Source organism: Meriones unguiculatus, chromosome 3 (genome assembly GCF_030254825.1).
Source record: "Meriones unguiculatus strain TT.TT164.6M chromosome 3, Bangor_MerUng_6.1, whole genome shotgun sequence".
In the NCBI taxonomy this organism is placed as follows: Eukaryota; Metazoa; Chordata; class Mammalia; order Rodentia; family Muridae; genus Meriones; species Meriones unguiculatus.
Window position 1 is genome coordinate 83,499,652 of NC_083351.1, and position 16,153 is coordinate 83,515,804.

Genomic DNA, 16,153 nt, shown 5'->3' on the forward strand with positions numbered 1-16,153 from the left:
TTGTACCCCATGACTGACCTCCAAATCTAGGAGGGTTTATGCATACTCTCACTTTTGGACAAGGACAAGATTACCCAGTGGCCCATTCCAGGCCATGTCCCATCAGTAAGTCACATTTGGCTGTGTGTCATAGTTCAGCTACTTTATTCATTTTTAGTTCACATCCTTGGTTTTTGTTTTAACCCCCTTCACTTGTCTTTTAACTGTTTTATAGTATTAAGGTATTAAAGCACCTCCATCTTGTTTCTCTGCCCCTCAGTCAAGTCAGGTTTTCTAATGACACTCTGAGGTGCATACTGTATTTCGACGGGGCACTGTTCATCCAGCATGCTGACCCAGCATGAAACTTAGTAGTTGTCAATGAGAGCACTTAGCTTTTCATTGTGGCCTTATGAAACTGTGGATCCTGAAAATAGGGCACCACCGCTTTTTCAACCTTATCTCTTGACTCAGGCAAGCATGCTGCTGAAGTGGGGCCTGGCTCTCTCTTCTTTCTCACTGGGTGCTCTTTCAAACCCGTCACCATCACAGAGCTGAGCATTGGCCTCCAGCTTGCTTGCTACAGAGCACTAAGCACACTTGGGCTCTGGAAACACCCTGCCCACTACTTGGAGCTTTGGGCTCTTTTCCAACCCTGGGATGTGGTTGTTTAACTCCTTGAGCCACATGCAAATTGCCTGTGTAACATTTTTCACACCGTTGCTGTGTATCTAGAGCCCTGGGATGATACCCATAGTACAGTTTCCAAATTCCTTTGACCAAAAAGTCTATACTTGCCAGGTGACAGTGATTGACAGTGATTGAAACATCACTAAGATGCAGATGTGACCTAAGAGCAATGCAAAGTCTCAGAGCTTAGTGTTAACACTTTATAAATTTTGATGTGTGTGTGTATGTGTGTGTATATGTGTACATGCATTCACATGTGTGCAGAGGCCAGAGGTCAATCTCTTGCACCTTTACTCAAGTGCCAATCATCTTGGGCTTTTCATTGTTTTTGTTTTGAGAATGGTCTCACCAACTAAGCTACTATCTGCCCATCTGCACCTCCTCAGCACTAGGATTACAGGCCTATTCCACCATTCCCAGAGTTCTGGGGTTGAAACACAGCAAGCACTTTATCAGCTGTGTATGCCACTAGCCTTTACACAAATCTCAGGTCTAGAGAGATAGCTCAGTTGGTAAAACTGGCTAGCATGCACAAGGCCCTAGGTTTGCTCCCCAGCGTCTCATTAAGCAGAGTATGGTGCTGAAGGCCTGTAATCCCAAGTCTCAGAAAGCAGAGGCAGGAGACTCTTGAATTCAGAGTCCTCCTCAGTTACATTGAGAGTTCAATGCCATTCTGGGCTACACGAGACATTGCCTTAAAAAAAAAAGATACAAAACAGGAGGACTACTAGTTTTGAAGAAGAGAGTGTCAGCCAGAGTAGGTGGGGAGAGGAGAGTGCCGTAGGGGCTAATGTAATCAAAATACATTATATACATGCATGAAACTGTCAAAGAATTTAAAAACTGTGATTTTTTTTAAAAGAAGTTTTGGAGGACTGGAAGACACATGAGATGCCATTGATAAGGGAGGGAAATGGATGTTAGCAGTAGATTCAGGAATCCCCAAGCATGCCCTTCAACTTCAGGGAAATCTCCAAAGGAGACTACTCAAAATAACCCAAAACACAGGCACACCACAGCTACACTGTCGAAATCCAAATGCTAGAGCATCAGGTAAATGTCTCATGCTTAAGGTCAGACCTCCCTGGAAAGATTGTGACAAAACTTCCTTGTGTGTATTTTTTGAGGGATTTGTTTGTCTGTTATAGGTCAGGGATTTGGGTCAGTCCATAGGAGAGTTATAAATCCAAGCACTTGGCTTATCAAAATTGTCTTATAGCTGTTTTTGTAAAGTCAGTGGCCAAGAGGCCTTCAGAACAGCTTCTCAACAGACTCTGTTTCTAAAGGAGATGGAGCGATCTTTCTCATGGGAAGTCGATATTCCAGCACATGTTACAAATACATATTTTAGGAAAAATCAGAATGTGAAAAAGTCAAGTAGCCAAATAGTCTGACCTGTGTGTGCAGGAGCTGTTTTACAGGGGAAGGGGCAAGCAACAGAATGAGTTGAGCAATTTATCATCTTAATTTTTCTGTGATAAGGGAGAGTCTGGCATTGTGGAAGATCCCAGAGCACCTGCTGAGAGCCAAAGCATCGTATTTTTAACCTGAGATTCTAGAACTGCCCTGCCCCTTGGATATGTGTCTGGTTTTGGTTGTCTGCACCATCCATTTGGACTTCCCTGAATCCCCCAGAACTCCCAAATACAGAGCATTTTTGTCCCCAGTTTATCCCTGTGATTCCCCAAGCAGGGGGAATATCTGTTAGGAAACTTAAGAAATGACACAAAGGACGGAGATACAGTTTAAGCATAAAACATTTGCCACACATGTAAGAAACCCTGAGTTCAAGCCTGCAATCACAAGATGAATTGTGATTAATGAAACCTGCATAATCTTTTTGGAAACCAAGACAAGTCCATGCATGCACATGGAGGCTAGAAAAGGGGCTTGGGCAGCTTCCTCTGTCACTCTCTACCTGTTCCTTTAGGGCAGGGTCTCTCCCTGAATCTGAGGCTCAAGTTTCCTCAGCTGGTCTGGAAATCTGCAAGCCCCAGCAATCACAATTGTCTTGTCAATGATTTTCAATTGATCTGGGGTTACAGGAGGACACTGGGAATCATACTTCAGTCCTCAAGAGTTTTCACAACTAGCTCTCTTAACCACTGTGCCTTCTCTCTAGCTTCACTAAAAGAATTTTGTGATATTCACATTGATATTGTTATCCGAATTGAACAAGCTTGGAATCAGACACATTTTTGTTTGTTATTATAAAATGTAAATTTGGATTAAGTTTTTAAAAAAATTAATTGTATACATGTATTTGTCAATTTGACATAAACTGAAGTCACTTGGGTAGAGAGAGCCTTGGTTGAAGAATTGCCTGTGTCAGATTGGTTTGTAGGGATATCTGTGGAGTATTTTCTTGATTAATGATTGATGCAAAAGATCCCACACCCGTTTGGGCAGTGCCAGCCCTGGGCATGCGATCTTAGATTATATAAGAAAGCAAGATGGAAGAGCCAAGGTAAGGAAGACTGTGAGCAGTGCTCCTCCATTGCATATGCTTCGGTTCTACCCTTCAGGTGCCTGTCTTGAGTTTCTGCCTTGGCTTCCCTTGATGATGGACTGGGACTAGGAGGTGGTTGAAATTAACCCTTTCTTCCCCAGATTGTTTTGGTCAGTGTTTGATCACAGTAATATAAAGCAAACTAGGTTGTATGGTTACAATGTACTATTGGATCAACTCACTAACGTCAGTAGTAATGATCAATCAGGGTAGTTAACTTGTCTGTCACATTAGAAAATTGTCATGTGTGGGGGTGTGTGTGAACATTCAAAGTCTTTTCTGCTAGCTATCTACATAGCACACTAAGGGCAACTGCAGTCACCTGCTGTGTACTGGCACACTGGGGCGCATGCTGCAGTTGTCCAACCTTGTCTCTTCTCTCCTCTCCCCCTTTCTGGTATCTGCTAACCTCTGTTCAGTTGTCATTATCTATGTTTCCATAAGTGGGTGAGATCATGCAACATTTGTCTTTTGTTACAGGCTTATTTTGCTTAACAACTCCTGGATTTGTCATAAATGACAAGATTCCGCATATTATTTTTAATGGACAACTAATACCTAGCCATACATTTACTTCCTCCCATTGTCGCTCTGCCAGGTTGGGCCCACATCTTAGACACTACAAATATGTTGCAGTAAACATGGGCTCGCAGGTGTCTGTTCAATATATTGATTTCATTGTCTTTAGAAACACAAGCAGTAGTGCGGTGTTTTAGATCTTGTTCTATTTTTAGTTAGCTTTTTTTTTTAAAGCTCTACATTGCTTTTCATTGATGTGATAATTTACATTTCTACCAAAGTGTGTAAGGGGCCCAATTTTTCTCTTTATTCTCTTGCCAAACATGCCTGTCTCTTTTTTTTTTTAACAGTGATTTTAATAAGAGTGAGGTGATGTCTCATGGTTTTGACATGGATTTCTCTGATGTTTGGCAATGTTGATCATTTACTCACATATGTGTTGGCCATTTGTATGCCTCATTTTGCAAAATGTCTGTCTATTGATGTCTTCTGCCTCATTTTAACATCAGATTGTTTGGGGTGATATTTTGCTCTTCAGTTTTTTTTTTGTTTTGTTTTGTTTTTTTTTGTGTTCCTTGTGTAATTTAGAGGTTAGCCCCTCATCAAATGTATAGCCTGCAAATCTCTCCTCCCTTTCTGTATGTTGTCAAATATCTTATAAACAACCTTCTTCAAACACTTGCTATAAAAGAGAAGAAAACCAGATGGTGGGGGGCTGTCACCCTCTTTCTGAAGGTGGGGTAGCATGGAGGGTGCTGAGGTAGCACACAGGAAACTGCGCATATGGGAGGGTTAAGGAAGACGGGAACCAAACTCCTATTTAGAAGTATGATGGGGAATATTTACACAAATCAGTGCAGTTTCTATGCTACATAGCATCTCTGGGACAGTTTAAAGCTCCCAGTAAGCATTTTTTACCCACACACTTTCCAGCTAAAGTGTAGGAGAGGTGCTTCTGAATTAAATCAATGGAAGGAGGAATTCTCCCTGTGGCTTGAGGGACCACTGATAATACCTGTATATATAATCAGTGCACCACTGATTATATCTGCTCTTGTTACATGGCCTTTTTGGGTGCTGGGCAAGGACAGAGAAAAGGTAATTGTGTTAACAGGAAATGGTACAGTGAGATGAGATTCTGCTTATGGCTTACATACAGACCCTGGTTCATAACAGACATTAACCAACAGTTTCATTGTTTCCAGAAGTCTCCCTGTGCTGCTCTTCTCTCACCATCTGGAATGGTTTGGGAGATTAGCAGGGGTGGGCAAGAGAAAGTGAGTTTCTTAATATATTAAAGGGATCTTGTAGATAAACATTTTAAAGGGCTGGTTTTGCCACTCATTTTATTTATTTTTAAAGATTTTAAGTGCTTTTAAATCTATAAACAAAATATTAATATGTACATACTTATGAAACATGGTATGATGTTGTGACTTATCTGCATGATGTTGTATGCTTAAATAAAGCTAATCAATCTATCTATCCCTAAAGAAAGTTATCAGCTACCATTTTGAGCTGGAGGATCATAGTCCTCCCCAAGTCTGAAGGCCTGGGTGTCAAGTATGTTTCTGAATTTAGACTTAGCATATACTATACAAAAGGGGATTATCTTAAGTATACTCTGAACAGATTCATACAAACAGCAACATTAAAATTACTGTAGAAAAACACACTTGTTCACTCTGAATGGAATAAAGATTTTAAATTGTGTTGGGGCACCAAATGCATTTTAGTTTAACTTCAACAGAAACAATATTTCCCACATTTTAGAGTTGCATACAAGAGCTTGTTGATCTTAGATAAATCACACTAAGGATTATTTATTGGGCTGTTCATGGTACCTGATCTGTATTTCAAAGTATGTTTCAAATAACCAACAAAGCAAATATTCAGCACACAACCCATTTGTTATTGGGAGGTGAGGAACAGCAAGAAAAGTAACTGAGGCTTAAAATTTTGAACCATGAACAAAGATAGTATAAAGATATCTGTGGTGGGCGAGGAGGCCATTGCATAGATGAGGCCTCCAGCTACATATTGCCAAGACCACAGACTTAAGGCCATGCTTTTTCTTTTTCTTATTTCTCTGCTAGTTCTCTCTCTCTTTTTTCTCAAAAATAGTTAGTTTGCCCTAGATTTTGTGCTGATGACAGTCTGGGTGGCTGTCACATCTTAATCAGGGCAAGTTGATGAGGTGTGGAGGCCACAGTGATTTTTGTTTTATGGGAGCCAAGCTTTACAAAACATGCATATAGTATGAAATCCTTTTTATTTTAATGCATGGAGTGATATGTGTTTGAAATCATGTGACAGAATTAAAAATAATAGAGGTAAAGGATCTCGGGTAGACCAGTGGCTGCTTCCGGGCAGTAAGATCCTGCTCTGAGTGAAGCTTGTCAGTAGGGCCTTGAGTATTAGAGCCACCCAATGGTAGCTGTGCTATTTCAAGAAGCCCACAGTTTCACTTGCAGACTCTGGAATGGTTTGGGAGATTAGCAGGTAAGAGCAGTGGAAAGTGAAGGCAGAATTGCTACCTTTTTTGAAGGAAATATTTTCTTTGAAGGAAAATATTTCAGAGTTAACAGTGATATACCTAAGTATAGTTTTTGACTTATCCTATGAAAGAATATAAGATCTATAGGGATGACTGAACTTATAGTGGGAACAAAAGTAATTTAACTTAGTTGCAATGAAGGACTAAGTAATTTGTAAGTGATTTGTCATTAGGAGTTCCAGTGAAATAAATGCTTAATAAACAACTCCCTTTTATGATTTAACAACCATAGGAGACAAAAGTCATAGGTTTTTTTTTCTTGCTGTGTGCCTGCCGGTAACATCTGCTCCCCAGCACTGGGGTTAGGGGTATATATCACCATGCTTGGTGTTATGATGAACTGGGACTGAACCCAGGCTCCATGCATGCAGAGCAAGCACACTACCCCCTGAGCTAGCTCTCGGACTTTCCTTCTCTTCTTAACAGAGCCCCAATGTAGTGTGTATTTATTGTACTGTAGGCAAAATGAGGTCATTGTAAATCTTTTTCATACACCTGACAAAAATGCAGAAAACAGAGTTGCTTGGGCTCCGGGTTCTTGTATGGTCACAGCCACATGATCGGGTATGTAGTGATTTCTTCAGTGCTCTGCAGTTCCCTGTACTCTCCCATCATAAGCAGTTTTGAGAGTCTTTGAGGGTCTTGTTTACACAGCCAAATTACAGAAAATAAGTTGTGATGGCTTTTTGGGTTTTCATCCCTCTTTTAACCCTTGGATTTCCCTGGATCATACTGCAGTGTGTTACAGTAGAATCTCCTACCCTGACCTCTTTTGGCAACTGTCTCCTATCATTAGTGACATTAGTGAACTTCATTTATGTTTTGCTCTGAAGACAGGTGGAGCAAAATGCTGAGAGAGAATATGGAAATTAATTATAATAAAACACCATCAAAATTGAAAAGCAATGTGTTCAGATATTTTCTCTGCCTCTCCCTGCCTCTAACAACAGCAAAAACACTTTATACTCTTAAACAGAGAAGTTACCACTCTTTCTGTGGTGTTAGTGATGAGGGTTGACGCTCATGTAGCCTAACCCCCAAGAAAGGATTTTTATTGTAGTATTTTTGGAGATTCCTTGTTACCTTTCAATTATCTGTCTCTCTTCCTGTTCTTGTTGGCTCTGGCATCTTTTGGAAAGCAGTGTCTTTTTGCATAGCATATGCACTCCCCCCCCAAAAAAATAACAAAAACAAAAACAAAAAAAATACCAAACGTGCAGCACATTCAACATTGCAAGCATTTTCTTTCTTTTTTTCTTTTCTTCCTTTGCTTAAAACAGAGGTGGAAACCCCGGGGGACTCAAGTACCCACTTGATAGGCTCCCTCTCTCTTAATCAGCCTGTAATGGAGCTAATGGCTGTTTGTCATCCTTGGAGATATAAATTTCCTGGCGGTGGCTCCTGCAGACAGTGCGTGAAGTGTGCTCTCTGTGCCAGTAAGGGCTGATAATCAGCATAAGGGCAGGGTGCTCCGTTAGCTAGAAGAGCCAGGACTTCCGGGCTGCCAGCTGCAGGACTCGCCTCGCCACTTCTGAGACATGGACAAAGCCGGTAGGTCAAACAAGCCTGAATTCTTCCTGGCTGCTGGCTTCCTCTGCGGTCCACATCCTCTGCACCCTTTCCTATTTGTCGCTCGCATTCTGTTCCAGACTGGGAAGCATGCAGAATGTTAACCCCGATGATGCTTTGGCCACAAGGAGATCAATGTTTGCTTTGAAGTTTAGGAATTGGGGTCACAGATTAACATGCCCCGGTCACCTGCGCTGCTATTTTATTTAGGCTGTAGGAAATGTGGTGTTTGATCTTTTGTACTCAGCACAGACAGAGGATGTAAAAGTGCATATAGTTAATGAGAAAACTATTACTGGGGATGGCAGAAGGTAAATGGAGCTAATAATATTAAAGAGCTGGACAGATTGTCAAAACTATTACCGTATGCACTATGTAGTAACATAAGAATTATTTTATCCTATTAGAGTGCAAGGTCAAAAATGTTGCCCTGATATTTTAATATGAAATTACAAACAATAGTTATATAGTCCATCATTTACCTTTTAAAACAGTATTTTTTATATTGTCTTTATGTGACAGCTATATAAACATAACTGGGGAATTATTTTATTTAATTAATTTTAATTAAAATTAATTAATTACAATTTTTACTTCTCAGGGAGAAATTTTTGTTCTTTTTTGCTGTAGTGAACTTTCGAAGCCGCATACTATGGGATTGCTCCCATTTTCTGAGCCCCCTCCCTGCAAGTTGCCCTCTGGATTACCTCCCCTCTGAAACTCAATAGGTTAGTCACATGGCTGTTCTGAGCTGGACAGTGATGTGTCCATTACCTGGAACCCTGGGAGTGCTCCTGAGAGGATCTGCTGTTTATGATACATCCTACAAGCCAAGACCACCCCTCTAGTGGCAAAGCAAGTTTGTCAGGAAATTGATCCCTTTCAGTCATCTGTGTAGGTAGCTTAGGCAGGCAGAGATTTTGAAGGCACCATATTCTGTGTTCTTTGTTAGAGTGCTTGCCAGGCACAAAACACCCTGTACAATCATATTGTCCTAGACATTGAACAAGCTTAAATAAATTAGAACAGAATATATTAGGAAGTGGGAAGTGGGAAAAATAAAACAAATGGAAGAGGAGAAGTGTGTGTGCGTGTGTGTCTGTGTGTGGTAACAGTAGGGAGGCAGGCTGGATCTGTGTAGTTACCTACATATACCTATATCTTCACTTTGCTTATCACACTGCTGTAAAGCTTGGCATGAAGTAGCTATGCTATTCTATGATGAGAAACAATTTGAGGATCAACCAGAAGCTTCTCTGATTACAGTAGAAAAGTGAGCATTGAATAAATAAATAAACAAACAAACTAGGATCCTTAATTTAGCCTCTTTTAAAACTTCAGCCACCCACAATTAATTATATTGATATCCTGACAGAATTATCAGTTTAATTCAGTAAATGCCTTTCTAAACTGACTCATATATTTATTTAAAGGCTATTTAAGAAAAGACAAGTGCATACAGCATACGAGTGCAGCTTTCTTGGAGGCTTTACAGTTGTGGAGAGTGATAATTTCTTTTTTACCTGGCTATAGCTTTGGGGGAATAAGTGTTTATATTAATTTGTGTGTGTAACTAAAATGTCACTAACCAAAATACTATGCTCTTGACAAATTTCAGGCATACTAATATACTCTGGTGAGCATCTTGTAAAGAAGGTATTTCTATATTATTTTCAGTTTTAGAGGGAATCCTCAGTATATGTATAAATGCCTTTCAACAGAATGACATTCAGTGATACTATTTGAAAAGTTCATAAATAATATTTTCTTCCATATAATTGACCACTTTCCATAGTCATTTTTTGGATGATGTAAGAGCCAGTCATGCAAAGGGAAAATCTAAACATCAATTGCCCACATACGCTCTGATAAACTGTATTCACTGCAAGAAAAACATGTAAGATGTATTGGTAAGTGGCCAAAACACAAACCAAAAAACTCAAAATTGAGTTATTTTTAATGTGATGCCAAATGGCCCAGTTCATTTGAAGCATTGAAGCTCTTCAAGTTTCATTTAAATAAAACAATGTTGTTGAATATTTGCATCGATCTCTATTCAAAGGTGACTTTGGTGGTGGCTATCTGAGTCCTGTAACTTGAAGCTGAACTCCATCATAACAGTTGGACCTTACGTTTCTTCCTGAAGAAGCCACGCCTCCTTCCTGCAAGTCCCCTTTCCCCACTGGGACCTGTGCAGTCCTTAGGCAGAAGCACAACAACAGGGCTTGCTCAAGCTAAATGCCTTCGATTTAGTCAGATCAATCAGAGCACCACAACAAAGATATTTTTGTGTGGTTTCTGTTGTTAAACAAAGGGGAAAAGCCATCACTGAGGATTCCGGCCTTTGGATGAGATAAAATCTTCTCAGAGAACTTTGCCTTTTGGGATCCAGTCTCCTCCTCAGAGCAGAGTTGACAATACCACTGTCTCAGGGAAAAAGACACCCCTCCCCATTATTGCTGGCTTAGGTCTTCCTTTAAAAGCTTTTCCTGAAATAACAATAAAATATTTATCAAACTGTGTATATGGACTATGTCAAGACAATCTCAGGAACCCGTAATCTTTTTTAAAAATCCTGGTTGTTGTTTCTTCTTAGAAGTCATAGGACACCTCAGAAAGGCGTCCCTTTATACTTTTATCCCATGACCACATCTTTAGTCCACATCACCCTGCTGATGCCTATGTGTTCCTCTGCCACTTCTCACCTCATGCTCCTCAAGAGCTTCTCATGGCCAAGACTTGAAAACAAGTTGAGGCATTGATGATGAATAGCTAATGAGGATTATCCAAAACAAGTCTTAGACATGTTACTCCATAATCTACAGGACAGAGTATTGTAAACTGTTCTTTCCCACTTATTGAATTCATTTTCCCTGCTTAAAAGTCAATACATTTCATTCCCATCCTACGAATTTTAAAAGGTGCTATGATTAGGGAGAATGCAGCAGCTGCTAAGGACCCTTGGGTTGTTGTCCTACTGGCTCACTGTCTTGACCTTTGATGTACCGTTCCTGAATTACATTTGCTGTCTAGGATTTCCCTACCAAAGAACTGGGAGGGTTAGTCTGAGGAAGGCTTTCAATGGAGCCACTAAGAACAGCCAGTCATCATATGTGTATGATAAATTACTCTGCCACCTCAGTGACAATGGACAAGTGATAGGAATTTCAAGTGCTTCGATTTCCCATCTGTAAGTGAACACAGTCACTCTATCCATCTCTTCAGAGTGCAATGAAGAGAAAAGAGAATTCATGAAAAGCTTTTGCTACAATGGCTGTCATAGACTATTTAGAGAGTCATCAGAAAACTGAAGCAGGCTGTGTTGTGAACAAGTATATGTTCTAGCAGGGTGGCTTTAGAAGAAACGCAAGTGGCAGTGTGGAAAAGTGAGCAATGAGAGCAGCCAGGTGGCTGGCCCAGGAGTATAATTGGAAATTGATGTGGGTGGCTCAGTGGGGATGGGGAGGAGGGGTGCGCTGGGTGTGCATCATAGAGCCTGCTGAGTGTGTACGTAGGCAGAGCTTGTCTAGTCAAAGGAGACCTTTGGGGCTTTTAGTTTGAGAATCTAATAGCCTAACACTATGGAACACAAAATGAATTTTAAGGGAAAGGTGGCAAGTCCCATTTTGGAACTGTCAAATTAAAAATACCTCCTGTGTTAGCCATAAAAATTCAAAGTAGATGGATGGTGTGTACACACACACACACACACACACACACACACAGAGATGAGATAGAGAAAGAGAGAATTCTTTACTGACCGTGGATCTGAGATAAAGCAGGGTAGTTGATTTATTTGGATTTTTCTCCCTACTTAGATATATATTTAAATGTGTATATCTTCTGCCCAGGAAGGCCAAGAATAGCTAATGCATCCCTTCAGCCTGTGGCAAACCCCATAGAAGGCTACAGAGTAAAGAAACTCTCAAATGCTTCATTGTTTTCAACACAGATGGAAATAAGACCAGACCTTCTGGGAGGATGCCCCTACACACTGAAATTATTTGGAGAAAGGCCAGACCCTTCCATAAGAAGATGTAAACACAGACATTTTATTTTAAGCAGATTTAAAACTTAACTTTTTGCTCAGGAGAATTTACTTTAGAATACTCTCTTACCAAAGTGTCTCAACAATCAAAGGTATTGTTTCAGGAGAAGGATGATAAGTGGGGCAGACTCCCCATGACAGTTCACATACTTTGAAAGAGCATGCTTCCTAGGAGCAAACCATATTTGTTACAATATTTATCTTCTTCCTCTAATCTAGTGTGGTAGTATTGTCCTACAATTTTCTATAATTTTGCTAGTCATAATAGTTTGGAAATTACAAAGTATGTAGACTATATAATATGTAGCATACATGGGTACAGCATACATATATGTGTATAACACACACACATATATATACATACATTCCATATTTGCCTATGTGTGCACTCTTGGTTGGGGATTATTAACCTTGATGTAAGGGACTGTAACACAGTTATCCTAATAAACAATAACAATTTAAGACAAATTGTCATTGTAATTAAAAAAACTGTATTTTTATTGTCTGAAAGGCTCCTAATATTGATTACTGTGCACTTCATTCTGTGTAGTGTTTTGGGTGTCAGTGGTGAGGATCCAGACCCGGGACTCTGTGCTTATTAGTCAAACCCTTCCTTCCTAAAGCCGCAACATTTTATTGTATATTGAATTCACTATGAAACAGATGGTTACCAGTATAACTTATCATGAAGACCATTGTGTTACTTCAGCATTTTATGGTTCCCTAAATGAGTACTTTAAAGGTCATCCAGGATTCATGTAAAAATATTTTTTCTAAGCAAAAATAATGAGTACTTGATGAATCTTCTTTTGGGGACATTTGTTTGCAAGATGCTTATATTATTATAGCAATCACTGCTCTTTAAAAGAAAATTTCAGAAAGTGAAAATGGGTTTGTGTTAAAATGCTAAGTGCTCTGAGGATGACCCTGAGTGTTCTTCCTAGTTTTTATTTTAATTGTAGGTAACTTTGACCTCTTGAGAATAAATTGGAAGCTTGGCTAAGCATCTGCTGCAGCAAATGGTCTCAAAAAGAAGTCTTCTTGTTTTTGTTTTCAGACCATTGGAATTTGTTCTCAATGGTTTTTTCCCCATTTCAAACTCTCATCTTTACAATAGCAAAACAAACTCTGAATTTTCTATATCCACAAGACAAAATAGGAAGGCTTGTCAAATGACTTCAGTCTAAAGGAATGACGGAAAATGTTATGGAAAGAAAACCAACAATAATGCATTTGGGTGGCAAAGAAGGGAAACAAACATGGAATTCTATGAGTTGCTTATTACTTCCTCCAGATACTGAGAATTTAATGTTCAGGCAAGTTGGAGAACTGTTGAGTTTAACAGCATTAAACAGGGCTGTTAGTATGCTCCTAAGCATATAATTCCTTGCCTGCTTTAATTGACATTTGTTGGAAATTCCTAAGAATAACTACAAAGAGTAGCATTTCCCAATTATACCAGCTACAGAGTTTTCCTGCATAACACCTAGCTGGATGAGGTAGGCATGCAAATTTAGAAATCACTGTTCAAGTCCCTCCATCCTCTTGTTTGCTTTCCATTTTCACTCTCCCGAATTCTTTTTGACTCTTAGTTTTCAAAAATAGTAAGTCATCTTAGGTACCTAGAAAACTAGTCATGTTCATAAATACTAAAGCTTGATTAGCTAGAAATTTAATGACTGCGTCATCCATGTTCGGGTTTTGCTTCTTCCTTGTTTCTCTGGGGCATGCCATCAATGCTAAGAGTCGCTTTCTGATGACATAAGGAGGGAAAGGCAGCCAAGACTTCAACCTGCTTTGGACCAAAGTGGAATTTAATTGCAAACATGGAAGTGGGAGTGATGCATATCTCTTATTTATCCAAACTTAACATTTAGTATGAAGCATTAAAAATTGATGATTGGAAACTTTGTATGTGAAAAGCAATCTCAGAGTTCTATTTTTATACTTCAGGTACCAAGAGTGCAGGAAAAAACAAAGGGCAAACATATTCAGCTAAATGTTACACCACTGGCAAGAAAGAAAACATTGCTTTTGTGAATGGCCCTCCTGCTCTACACACCACGTTAAACATGTATGCATTATATTAATAATGCTACAGTCAGCCTATTTGTAAATACTATTTGCCTCTGAGTTACAGCTGATTGAGCTGGCATAACAGCTCATCCACTAAGTAGATGGTCTAAGCAAATCCAACTCTCTGTAACAACAGCCAAATCTAGTCCAGCATTTTCCTCTTGTCAAGCAGCTTTAAAAATGATGATTCTGGGGATGGAGAAATGGCTCAGTGTCCGCTCTTTCAGACGACTTGGGTTCAATTCCCAGCATATCTACATGGCAGCTCATAACTGTCTGTAACTCCAACTGTCTGTAACTCCAGTTCCAGAGGATCCGACATCCTCACACAGGCACACATGCAAGCAATACAACAATGCATGTGAAATTAAAAAAAAAAAAGATGATTCTGGATCTTTGTATTTTCCACAACACTAAGTACAGGGCCTAGACTGATGTAAGTGTATAATAAATGGTGTTTTTGAATTTTAAATCAAATATGCCATTTAATGAATATGGAGTTATTTCCAAAAGGAAATCATTTTGAAATATCTGATGCAGACATTAGTTCATGGATAAGAATAACACATAAGCTGAGACAAAAGGGTCATGATTTTAAGGATAGCTTTGTCTGCATGACTAGATGCCGTCTCCAATATATATATATATGTATATATATATAGTGTGTGTGTATGTATACATATATATATAATTCTTTCATAAGCATTCAACATTCATGACAATTTATGAAATAGAATGCATGTAGTAGACTTCATTAATGAGATTCTGTACCATGGGAAAAATTATTCACAATTTTTACTGAAGGGTGTAACAGAAATTATTTTTACAAAGGGACCTGATAAGTTTAAATGATATTTAAATAAAATTAGACACACTCTTTGGTAAAGTGACTCTCTTGTCTTCCAGAGACATCATGGCCACATGTGACAACAGGGTCTCAATATCGTTATCTGATTGGCTGAGATCCAGACCCAGGCAGGTTTTCCTACTACACATAAAGTATCTGCAAGAATGTTTTTACAGATAGCTCTCTTAGCATCTTTAAACCAGTCAGTTCCATTGTATTAAGCTACCTAACAGCCCAAAATTACATTTTTAAGTTTCTTCACATAAGCCAATTTGTTGAAAATATTTAACTTTCTAATTATGTCTGGTGACTAAAATGATGTCTTATGACTGGACTTTAAAGTCATGATTTCCATTCTTAGACTTGAATCATTCAGTTCCAGCAGTTTTTACACCCTAATAGGTGTGAAGTTCAAATCCTGACATTCGTTGCTATTAGTAACTAACTGCACTTGGGTTTCTCACTCTGTCTTGTCAGTGTTCTTGTGTCTCCCACTTTTACAGTCTGCACATGTAACAAAACAAAACAAAACAGAACATGTATGTTCCACTTGCTTTGGCTCTTGTGTTCTTCCCTTGCCACCTGTCATTCCTGCATCCATATATCCAGGAAGTATCTCCTGCTTACCCACTGTGTGCCTGATAATAAGCTAATCAGCACAGACACAGGAAATGACAAAGAACTCCTTTCTTCCTGAACTTTGTTTTTCTGGCAGAGAAAATAAGGAGTAACTACAGACAAAACTCTTAGAGAGTTTCATTTATGTTTATTAGCAGGCACAGACTGGGCATCCTTTCCTTGAAATTCTCAGTCAGAAGTGTTTACACTTTTGGATTTCTTTCCTGTGATTTTGAAATATTTGCATGTATATAATGTGTTATCCTGGGAAAGAGTCCCAGGTCTCAACATAGCATTCATTTACCTGTTCTTTGCATTTTATATGCTACTGGGCCTGAATCTTAAAAACCATGTTTTGGAGGCTTGGTGCTCAGGGAGGTGTTGCTAGGAGGTAGTAAAAGCTTTCAAAGGTGGAACCCAGTAAGAGAGCCTTATGTGACTAGGGCCATGAAGGAAAAATATGGGACTCTTGTCTCTTCCTTTTCCTCCTGTGCTCCTTGGCCATAAGGTGAACATTTTAACTGCTTCAGGTGCTCTTGTCTTGATCCGCTGTGTTAACACAGGTCCAAAGTCACAGGGTCTACTAACCATGGACCGAGTCATTAAAAACTGTGTGCCAAAATCAACCTTTTCTCTTTCTGAATTGATTACCAAGGGTGCTTGTTATAGAGACTGAATATTTGTTAACACAGACAGACATTCTAGTGAATTTGTGTTTTGACTGCAGCTCATCACCTGAGG

The 16,153-nt window shown here is 39.3% G+C and overlaps 1 protein-coding gene across 4 annotated transcripts in view; it reads left to right on the forward strand.

The window, feature by feature from the left end:
- Phactr2 (phosphatase and actin regulator 2) overlaps positions 1–16,153 on the forward strand; it is a 263,525-nt gene that overhangs the window by 71,413 nt on the left and 175,959 nt on the right. Inside the window, exon 1 of one of the 4 annotated variants that reach the window (XM_060380255.1) lies at positions 7,652–7,805. The exons of the other annotated variants lie outside the window; for them this stretch is intronic. Within the exon in view, the coding sequence (XP_060236238.1) occupies positions 7,793–7,805 (13 nt within the window). The 5' untranslated portion in view covers positions 7,652–7,792. Of the gene's footprint in view, positions 1–7,651; positions 7,806–16,153 lie in introns of those variants that run through there. 4 annotated transcript variants of the gene reach the window in all.